The sequence below is a fragment of the Pleurodeles waltl genome, chromosome 7 (assembly GCF_031143425.1).
Source record: "Pleurodeles waltl isolate 20211129_DDA chromosome 7, aPleWal1.hap1.20221129, whole genome shotgun sequence".
Taxonomy (NCBI): Eukaryota; Metazoa; Chordata; class Amphibia; order Caudata; family Salamandridae; genus Pleurodeles; species Pleurodeles waltl.
In genome coordinates, this window is record NC_090446.1 from 18,641,359 (window position 1) to 18,652,587 (window position 11,229).

The 11,229-nt window shown below is 39.4% G+C and overlaps 1 protein-coding gene across 1 annotated transcript; it reads right to left on the reverse strand.

Annotated features, from left to right (window-relative positions):
* Positions 1 to 3,917: 3,917 nt before the first annotated feature.
* On the reverse strand, positions 3,918 to 10,145 carry LOC138303572 (trypsin-like). Its single transcript, XM_069242837.1, has 5 exons — positions 10,034 to 10,145; positions 8,268 to 8,427; positions 7,339 to 7,592; positions 5,213 to 5,349; positions 3,918 to 4,169 (listed from the first exon to the last, which is right to left on the reverse strand). Exons 1-5 carry the CDS (start codon positions 10,071 to 10,073, stop codon positions 4,020 to 4,022), a joined length of 741 nt encoding a protein of 246 aa, XP_069098938.1. The 5' UTR covers positions 10,074 to 10,145; the 3' UTR covers positions 3,918 to 4,019.
* Between the last annotated feature and the right edge of the window lie 1,084 nt (positions 10,146 to 11,229).

Below are 11,229 nucleotides of genomic sequence, written 5' to 3' on the forward strand. Positions count from 1 at the left end.
TGTCCTCTGCTCCCCTTGGCACTGCCCTTGCATCCCCAAACTCATGATTCGAAGTCAGAATGTATTGCATGTTAGAAAATACAAACATTTTGAATCTGGTGTCTGTAAAACAGCAGCTGAAAATTGAAATGGTTTCAGTTTGTCCAATCCAGCCAGGGTTTGACAAGCAGCACTTCTGTCAGGTTCTCCTGGGCCCCATGTCCCTCCATTCACAGCTGCAGAGTGTTTCACTAGACTGGACTGCAAATTGGATGGTCACAGATCTCAGAGAAAAATACTGGCTTTTGGTTTGTTTTAAGTCTTTTGAATTGCCAGGTGCTGGTTTTCAATGAGAAGTAAAATTAAGTAGATATGTTGTTACACACCAGTTCTCCGCCTCTCTGCTTTAATAATCAATTATTAGTTAGGGTTTGTTAGGAATGCACAAAAATAGTTTGCAGTGAATTCCTATTGCATTTATTGTATTAAGTTAAGAAATAAGTGGCAAAAGTCCTGACTTATGTTGCTATGTTATCCAGTTTTTCGCCAATCTCGGCAATGTTATACTGTCCGTGTTGGTCTATTACTGGACACATGACAACCTGAAGTACATCAGAGAAGGAGTTACAAGATCTCATGTCAATAGTCTCTCCTAGATTATATTGGGAATCTCTAAATTGTCCTTCCTATGGCTATATTAGGGCCTTCTATCAAGTGGTATTACTTCTTTTGATGCCACCAAGACTAAAGATAATCTTATGCCATATCCTGTGATGTCTCATCCGGTAATTTCAAAGGATGGGGTCAAAGGGCATATGATGTCACTTCTGCTACTCCTGGCATTTTGGGGAATCACAATCCAAAGAGAAGCGCCTGAAAATTAGCCCATCAACTTGTCATTCTTCAATGCAAAGACAAACATGCACTGAGCCTCATGGGTAGGAATGATGACATTAAAATATTCCATTCAAAAGACTATTCCCCATCCCTCCAATAGAGAAGCTCTAGAGCTGCAACTCAGAATCAGGATCATAAATCTAACTTTTTTACTATTCAGTAAGGGTGGAGAATCATACACTACATGTTATACTAATGGAAACCATTTCATTTTAAAAAAGTCCACACAATAAACATAAAAAATATTGATTAGTTGCGTACTGACATAGGGGAGTTTCCATCCATATTTACATTTGTGAATCACTTCATTATTTCACAAAACAATGTAATCCATTTAAAAGAGTTTTCTTTAAAAAAAAAAATCTCTTAAAGACTGTTCTATGACCTGTATAAAGAGGCCCAAAATGTTGACATGTGGAGATTAAAAGCCGAACTAAAAAATAGTGCAACTTTGTATTCAGTTTCACTGTCATGCCCCTTGATTAACTGAACTTTGTGATGTGCAGAATGCTTAAGAACTACTCTCTTATTTCATATTTTTAAGCAAGTTCTCTTTCTTGGAAGGTAGACGTGAATACTTAACAGGAATGGTGTGCCCAGCATGTAAATGTAAATCTTTACCAAGGAACAATAATTTGATTATTACAAAAGGTGAAAAAGAATAGTGGATCAGGAAAAACAAACAGGCATTATTTACAAGTCAGCCCTAGTGTAATTTTTTTATGCTAAGGGCACGTTAAGGAGGCCTTTCTCTTAAGCATATTTACAAAGTGGGGCAATGTTTGCATTGCGCACACTTTGTAAACCCTTGTGCCACATTATGCCTGTACGAGGCATAATCTATGCAAGAGGGCGTTCCAACGCAGGTGTTAAAATGAAGCACCCATTTTAATCAATGTTCCTCCCTGTGCTTTGCTGCACTAGCATCAACGATAGTGCAGCAAAGTGCCACAATAGCATAAAAAATTTTGATGCTAATGTCCTAAAGACTGCCATGGTGTGTTTTATTGTGAATAAAGTGCAACCATGGTGTTGTTAGGTGGGGCATGGGCAACGCAAGAAAAGTGGTGCATCGGGACTGATGTGCCTGTTTCTTGTAAATATGACCTAAGCATGCCGAGCAGAATACCGGCTGAGATGTACATAGGATGTGGAAAGTATCCAGTCTCTTGAAAATGAATCAAGGTCAGCCACAAGTGACCCTGCTGTGTTTGTGAACTCCATAAACCTTGGTAAGTTTAACCACAAGTACTTGGAGGTCAGAACAGAAAGCGTGTGCACTGGTCAACCTTAGGATGTTCCTAATAAACAGGTTAATGTTAAACAGGTTGAATGTTACCAGTGTTACACTGAACAAACTTTGACAACCGAGAGGGATCTGTGTGGTCTTGATGAAAGCAGATGACCCTTTGGTTTTAACACAATTGGCTGAGACATGTTGGCCTGAGAATATTGGGGGATATTTTCTCCCCCAGCCACATCTTGCCCTGTTTTTAACTCACCAGTACTACTCTAACAGATAAAATATTTTTGGAGTACCTGCAGGCTATTTTAATTCCTTTACTAATCTCTTGATCATTTGATAGAGTTTCAATTTAAAGAGCTATCTCCAAGAGCAGAGTTGGCAGATGAGGACTCAATGATAAAGCACGCCACGCTTACGCGTGGGTGAGAGTCCTTTTAAGAAACAATAATGCTGTTTTGTTTTCAGTAGAAACTAACCATCATTTACCTCATTTTTGGGGAATACCTCCCTGTTTGTTAGGATATTTGCCAGGGAAGACAAGAGTTTCTTCCTACCTTCTTTCCTCCCCGCCCCCTTTGTTTAGAACTTTAGGAAAACACTTACATTATTTTTCTTTTACTATTGATGACAAAGAAAACCCTTTTCACTGCCTGTTTTCTTTGGGAATGGTTTTCACAATGGTTCTCTTCCCATTTATGTTCATAGTATACTGTATAATTTTCATAGGGTACATTGTTAGCATAACATTTTGCTTGTGGGAATTATTACTTTTAGGATTAACATCTTTTACATTGAATGGTGTTGTTTTTTTTTCATATATCCTAGATTTGTGAGACTTTTGCCAAAGATAAAATGTTATTCTTATATTTAAATTCCATTTGGACACTGATATTCTTTATGTCTTACTGTATTGTAGTATATTGTTGTTATAGTAAGTTTGTTATGCACAGCTCTTAGATGCACTGTATTGTCTAATTATCTTAACTTCGATTGCCCATATTTGTATTAATTGAGGTTTGAATTTGCTCTGTGGGGTGGACAGCGCAATATTCACAAACAGAGCAGTTTCTGGCAGTGATTTTTCAATCACATCCACCAATGATTTGGTTAGAAGTAATCGGGTATCATTGATATCAATAAACCTGGGAAAGTAATTTTGACTTTATGTCTATAACTGAAAGAGTATTATATTAGAAGTGTATTGGTATTTTTGTATTAATTCATTAAACATTAAATAACGCATTCCCATCCCACTGTTAAATCTAGTGTTTTTGAATGAAGTTGGTACCCTCAGATCGCAGCAGTGCTAGTATTTTTCCCAGTATGTGTTACAGTTTCTTGACAAAGACAAATGAGGAAACTCAGGCATCTAATTTTACTCGTTGCTTTACTTGAAAGTGTCATAGTACATGAATTTGGGGTGAAATGCCTTAAAGAGCAAGGATGGGAACATTCACTAATGTTAGTCTCAAGAATTGGCATAACTAAGAGATTATCATAATGTTTTATAGGCCACAAGAGAACAACATCACGCTGCAAATTGTATAAAAAAGTATGTGGAGGGATAGTTAATGTTCTAATTGAATACTTCACAAGTCAATCAGGGTCCTATTTGAAAATATGTTAAATAGTTAACATTTGTAGTCAAGAAGTTGATTGTGTCTTCTCTTGCAATGCATTCAAGCTAATATTTTAGAAAAGAATTCTCCTTTGTGAATGTTTGTGTAGACATGTCTTTTCTGTTTCAAGTAGTATACAGGGATCAATGACTGAATAACACATTCCACAACAGAGATGAGCATGACATTTTGTTCCATAATTTATTTTGTCTCCACAACAGTGCTGCGTGAAATCAAGACTTGAGTCTGGGGATAATCGTCACTTATCAGAAATATTCTTAGTTTGAAGCAACGGTGTTCTGAATCCAGCTGACGTAGTTGCAGACCTTGGTGTAAACTCCTGGGTAGTTCCTCTGAGCACAACCAATGCCCCAAGAGACCACACCCTGCAGCTGGCCATTGCAGACCACTGGGCCACCAGAATCACCCTAAAAGAAAGAAGACAATGTTCAATCAGCATTGGTCTGGAAACTGTATAAATAATTAGAAAATACACAATAAAGTGCATCCTCACTGGACATTTCCATCAGCATCAAATAATGAAATCACAGCTGACATCATCCCTCAAGCGTGAATAACAGAGCAAGGGCAACATTCTGTTTGTATTTGTTTTGACATGTTCATTATCAGTTTTTTTATCCTTAACCCCTTTTCATGAAATGAACATTTACATATAAATGTCCATACTTAATTGACAAACATCACTATAGCTGGTTTGGTGATGCTTTTGTATTTTAAAGGTATTTCCTGATAAACTGAATTATTAAAAAATGTAGGTTACCAATTATATTATATTTTATGTATTTTGTGTTTGAGGTTATTTCTGATCATCTTCTGTAGAGGCAGGTGAACCACGTTACCACCCAACACAAGATTTGTGGTGCATGTTGAAAACAGAAACAGTGGGTGGCATTGGGTGCAACAAATTCTGTACTTAGACTGTACATTTACCATTGCAGTTCAGAAATACTGAGTACTGAGTTCATCAGACGGTACGAGGGCGGGAGGGGTGAATGGGAGCTCTTAATTCAGAGGTGGTTGTTATGGAATATGTTTATAAACCCTATTGTCTAGAAAAGTGATCCTTTTCACCTGACCATGAGTTCTAAACATGAGAACACATGCCTTTTTAAAATATTCTGGGTACACATTATCTGATCGACTGTCAGGTTATTTAAAGGGCATTATATTTGGTAGCAAGGCAAATTCTGATGCTCTTTGCTATGACTATTTTTGACAGATGGACCCAGTGAATAGAAATAGTTTCCTAAATAAGCAGACACAAATTTATATTGCTAAAAGTCAATGGCTGGAATTAACCTCAAATTTGAGTAAACTATTAATTAGCTCTCTCTTGTTGAGGTCTGTCTCACAATCTGTGAATTCTTTCACCAATAACCCAATACTTCGATCTGCTACAGAATGAAGCAAGCAGTGCAGACAGTGTGAAGTACCTTCAGATGTCACATACCTGACAAGAGTCCTTCCCGCCTTCAAGGAATCCTGCGCAGAACATGTTGTTGGTGATCTGCCCAGGATAGGAGCTGGTGCATTGGCTGGTAGTCAGGATTGGTGCATTGAGGCACTGGAGGGCATTGGGGTAGTTTGCTGATGAAAAGAGGCAAATAAAGAAAGGTGTATTCCCAGCTGCTAATAAACAACTTTGAAACTGGTTCAATTTTAGAGGTGAGTGTAACTCTTATAACTCTGTGTAGCATAATCATGCAGAATTACCTACGGATACCACAAAATTACCTATAATTACGTGGAAGGAGTAATTCTGCATTTAGCGCTATTTCTTAACTCAAAAATGGCCTCTAGCATCCAAAATGGATTCGTGGATGCATTTTGTTCTAAGAAATATCGCTAACTGCAACAGAAAATAAATAACCAGGATGTGTAGCCACTCGCCTCGCTAAGACCCATATTTATACTTTTTTAGCACCGCATTTGCGTCATTTTTTTACGCAAAAGTGGCGCAAACTTACAAAATACAGTTGTATTTTGAAAGTTTGCAGCGTTTTTGCGTAAACAAATTACGCAAATGCGGCACTAAAAAAGTATAAGTATGGGCCTAAATGTTCTCTTGGGTTAGGATATTCATCCCCCCAAGTTACTATTGGCATTCAGAGCACTTTTGATTCCAAACTGAACGCTGACTTTTCGGTTGGAGTTCAGCATATACTGCAGACCTACAGTCATCTTTACCTGGTATGTTTTTTTGAGCTGGACCAACTCTTTTGTGCACTACCAAATCTTGATAATCCCAAATAATTTTGGAGAACATTAGTGGCAAATAGTGATTTTGTAACTTGCAATAAAAAGCCACGCTAATCATATGTTGTGAAGATTAGATACACTCTTACAGCTGGTGAATTTTTGAAGAAATCAATTTCAAAAGTCTTCTTTAAGGCACACTGGCTAAGTACAATTGGGAGAAACTGGTGGATACTCAAGAGCTTTTGTGAGTAGAAAGGTGAGCATTCAGAAGCATAGGGCCATTTGTGGAAACCCAATAAGATTACAATACCAGCCTTCAAAAATATTTAAAGGGTTTAAGTGTAAGTGAATATTCTCAATTTTAAAATATTTGGCTTAGCACCATTGACCAAACCGGGCTTAAATATAAATCCGTAGGATAATGTTGAGGATCTCTGTACCCATTCCCATGGATTATTCTGAGGACATCCTTTGGCATAAGCCCCAGGTAGTAGCTGTGGTGTCCAAATGATATGTAGCTATCTAGTCACCTTGCCAATCAGGTCTCTGACATCGCTAATGCCTTTCCAAAGATGGATTTCACAACTTCTTTTAGAATGAATAAGACAGGAATGTTGCTCACAGAACTGTAAAATACGCACACCTTCTGAGCAACCAAATGTAGATATCAACTAAGGGAGATGTTAAAAAAAAGCTTGACTTGGAGGAATGCTCAGACATGGTTTCCCAGCTGGCTTTAAGATATGATTTAAGCTGCACTGACCCATGAAGCCTAATAAGGCTGAAACTGTGGTTGTCTGTGTCCTCATTCAGAGAGCACCTGGTTTACCACTTTGAGCTACACTACCCTTTTTGGGGCAGGGCCTAGTTTGATTTGCCTCAGACAGATCATTACTTTAATGGCACACACCATCAATAAATGGTGGAATTGAATCCAGCTCAGAATGAATACCAGTTGCTAAAACTGATATACGGATTGCAACCATACTTTTGTTCTATCTGACTTTTCATGACATCACAGCCTGCACTGATCAGAGCAAGGTCAAGAAAAATAACAAAAGCAGATTGTAATTTTATCAGACTTCAGGGGATGGAAAATGGATTTTGTTTTAGGTTAGTATCAGCATAAATTGTGCGCAGAGCAGGACACACCGTCACTGATCAACCCTTGTTGACCAATGAAGGCATGGGCCATAAATATTCTTTCCCCTCTGAGCTCAAGGGGCAGCAGGAGTTCCCATGACTCTGGAGAATTGCAGCAGCTGCCTCATCTCACTGCGTTTGTTCTCTCATTCACCACCTGCAAGCAGGCAGTCCTCTTAGTATGAAGTCCCTGGCTCTGGTTGATGAACGTTCCTTCAGTCATTGACTACTTACAGCCACTGCCGGACAGGTTGCCCCATCCTGAGATCAGGCACTGGGTTCCCGCTGCCGCACAGCCTGATGGGAGGGCGACGGCCTTGACGTAGCTGTTGAGAGTCGCAGCTTTGGACAGCTTGATCAGCATGATGTCGTTGTCCAGGTTCCTGGAGCTGTAGTTTGGATGCCTGATGACTTTGACGGAATCAATGAACTGTTCTGTTCCTTCATTTGATGCAATGTTGTGCTCCCCAAGCCTCACGTTGATACGTCTAGAACACAGAAGATAGATGCATGATTTAACATGACATTTTTTTCAGACAAGATTCAGTATTCAATAAACATCTGTTCAGCATAATATAGTATGCCTTCCTGTGCTCTTCCACTGGGTGGGGGGAGAATAATTTCTTCTCTTGTGTGCTCACAAGGGGTCAGAAACCTTGACCTGTCTTCACCACAACAAAGTTTCCCAACTTTAATAGACCCTGCAGAGGTAGGATAAAATGCATCCCTAATCACAGCCTAATAAATTATAAAATGTAATAGTCTTGCCTAACAAATCCAATAACATTGACACATTTTCCCATATTCACACAAATGGAAAGACTTTTCATTGCCTCTTTAATTGTGGCTTCAGTTGAGATCAACTTGAGAAACGCACTCACTGCCAACAACATTGATGCCACAGCAGTCAATGAGAATTGACTGAAATGCCTATTTTTATAATCACTTCCAATATACATGTTTGTTTCCTATGATATAATATTGGAAAGTGCATTCATTAATAGTTCTAAAAATATCAGTATCACTGCACAAATGGGAATTAGCCTGATAATAAGTGAACTTAGAAAATCAAACTTTGGTACCTGTCCCAGTCTAATAATGTCATTAAAATTGGCACTTTTGTGGCAGCAGAGTTTTGAGATATGGGACAAACACAAACTTACGACTGGTAGCAGTGAGCAGCCGACACGACCCATTGGCTGTTGATGAGGGACCCGCCACAGAAATGGTAGCCGACATTCAGGGACACCTGGTAGGGGAGCGCGTTCTTCGTACAAGTGTAGCCCCCAACAATTTTATCATCATCATCAACGGGGAAAGCAGCTGAAAGAGAAGCAAGAAATGACACAAGTCAATTTTGTAACACAATATTTCACAATACAGGCTCCCAGTGAACAGGCGAACAAAATAATCACAATTATATAAATGCTACCAGACCTTTAAAATAAATATGGGTATCATCGTGTCAATGCTGTAGAAAACACGTCCAGTAACTCAGTCCCTCCGAAAGCATCATAAACATTACTGAACATTTCTAGTATGTGGGACGACAAAAGAGCACACCTCCTAGTAATTAATTTACAAATGTGCCTCGATGACTCTAGCTCCCGGAGGAGAGATTCAGGAATAACTGGTGATATCCACAGTGGTACCTTTTCTAACTCCTATATAAATGGTAACTTTAATAGAGTTTGTGGCGCTGCTGTTTCTGTTCTCTCTAGGCATGTGCAAAGTCTGAGCCTTTTGGGTCCTTTCAGAAAAGTGCTATCCCGGAAGGGGCCCCGCAACAATTTATTGCTCCACTCAAAGCAATTTTACACCTTCCTTAGGGAGTTCTGGATTGCTAGTGCCCCGGAGACGTAGGTGGTATTCATGACAGCCGTTAAAATTCAATGCTGGGGGTTTGTAATAAATATCACATATTTCAGCACTCCACAATGGTGCATATCACGGGATTATTGGTGCTTTTCTTACCAAAATCTGCATTTTCTGGCCTTTACCCCTCTTGAATTCAAGCTGGTTTGAGGGTGCGGTCTTAACTGTACCCGATAATTACAGACACTACAGTACTTGTAACTGCAGTCACTGGACACTACTTGTAATTGCACTCGTGGCACTTCTTGTAATTGCGATCTCTGCACACAGATTAATTATCGTCTGACCTTAAACTAAAATAAATGTGTACACGTAGCAGAGATTGTACACAATCTACATTGTGTACACGTACTAACAAGAATAAAGTTCAAATTATGTTGTCTCACCTTCAAAGTCGTTCATTCGGACTTAGACAAATAAGAAACCAAAATATCTGCAGGTTGAAGTACCAGGACTTAAAACTACTCTTTATCACCAATGCTCCAGTTCTGCTGTTGTGACCTGAGCTTGAAAACTCTCCTCCATGATACTGAGGTGAAACAAAACGTTCTCATAGTTAGGAAACGCCTCGAGGAAACCTTCAGTTCTGAAGCCCTCCAACTGCAGCTCTGCAGTGGCACAAGACACAACTGTTTAATGTATGAAAACAAGATGCAGCAGTGTGATGCTCGCCTTAGGTGCACTACGTGTTAACACTAATCCAAAAAAGCCCCATAATATTTACAGCAGCACAAAGGTACAGCATCTCACTAAGGAAGCCTCTGGTGCCCAGCTGTGCCTAAATAATACAAATATTCTTCCACATCCTTTCACTTGCCTCATTAATCAGTGAATAGAAAATAACTTTGGAACGTGTGTGAAAAGTGAACCTTTGCGTTCATTGAAATGCCACTGTGGGTCCCAGGTGTGACCCCTCTAGGTCTCTGAAGACAGATTTGTGGAGGCTTCAATAGAGGCCCAATCACTAGTTCCCTGGGCTGCTGAAACAAGACTGTGCACACTGCAGTGAAAAGTCCTTCCCATCTCTAACAAAGAGTGTACACCCTGCACTCACCAGCAGCCCCCAGGAGGGCACAGATCAGAAGGAACTTCATGGTGGTCCTGTCAGCACTGGCAGTGGTGACTCCTCTAGAGGAGATCCAGATATTTATACCCAACTAGACCAAACTTTATCTGCTTCTTTCCAAGGATAATTCTATTTCTGAACAAAGCTAATGATGTCATGGAAGGCAAATAGCTGCAATGCATCGAGAAAACCACTATGAACAGGTTAATGATTGTCTGTGCTCCACACACTCCAGGTGTGTCCTTGACGTTACACAAATATTCTACATCACGTTTTCTAAAATTCAACGTAATCAGCAGTGGTTCCACACTACCGCATGAGGAGAAGTGGAAAATGTTGGAAACGTAGAAGATTTATTGGAGAACTATTTGTAGCATGACATGTATGTTTAATTTACACTTTGCATGTATGAACACCTAAGTTGAGTTGTCAACTTTTTCAAGGGACTTGTGTGAGCCTGAGAGAAATATCCTAATGGTGTCTGCAGCGCAATGGCTGAAAGTGGGGACCCAGGTAAGAACTTAGAGACCAACATGAATATGACCGTAAATTGTGAGCAGTATTAATTTAATAGGGAGTATTTACAAAGAACCCAACTAAAGGGCACTGGAGCAATGTACTTAGCAACAGGCTATTTAGCCAACAAGGGAGGAGAGAGAGACATGTCAGTACATTTACAACTAGACCTCAGGTCAGTAAGTGTATAATAATCAATAATCAATTCAGCATACTCATAAACAAAATGCAAAGGTCTTGGCCCTGCTCCAATGGCAAAAGTCCAGCCCGAACTACTAGGCCAAGTCAAGAAGGACTTTGATGCAGGCTGATGGACTTGCCTGAAATTTGGCTTTGACAGCAGATTAATAGTAGGCAATTAAAATGGTAGCCAAAAAAGTGTTAATTTGAAAAAAACATTGGCACTGTGTGACAACTCTGCCCAAAATTTGAGAGAACATTGGAAGAATTGGTGTTCTATTGGAATGTCTTATTTAATGTCAATCCCCCACTGGGAGAACACAGGTAAAGTGAGGCAATATATTTTTCTGTTGTTTATAACTTTAGCACTGTTTATGAATCTGCTTCAAATAAAGCAGGCTGTTAGTTTATTGTACCCAGTGCTAATATTTAAGGTTTTGTTCAGATCCAATGAGGGGAAAGTTGAAGAGGCGAGTTAGAACATCTTC

Excerpts from the sequence above, each read along its gene's own strand:
- LOC138303572 (XM_069242837.1), bottom strand. The coding sequence starts at position 10,073 with ATGAAGTTCCTTCTGATCTGTGCCCTCCTGGGGGCTGCTG. Across the intron at positions 5,350-7,338 it reads CAACCTGTCCGGCAGTGGCT|CAAACTACCCCAATGCCCTC; the intron begins GTAAGTAGTCAA and ends TCTTTTCATCAG. Across the intron at positions 4,170-5,212 it reads GCGGGAAGGACTCTTGTCAG|GGTGATTCTGGTGGCCCAGT; the intron begins GTATGTGACATC and ends TCTTTCTTTTAG.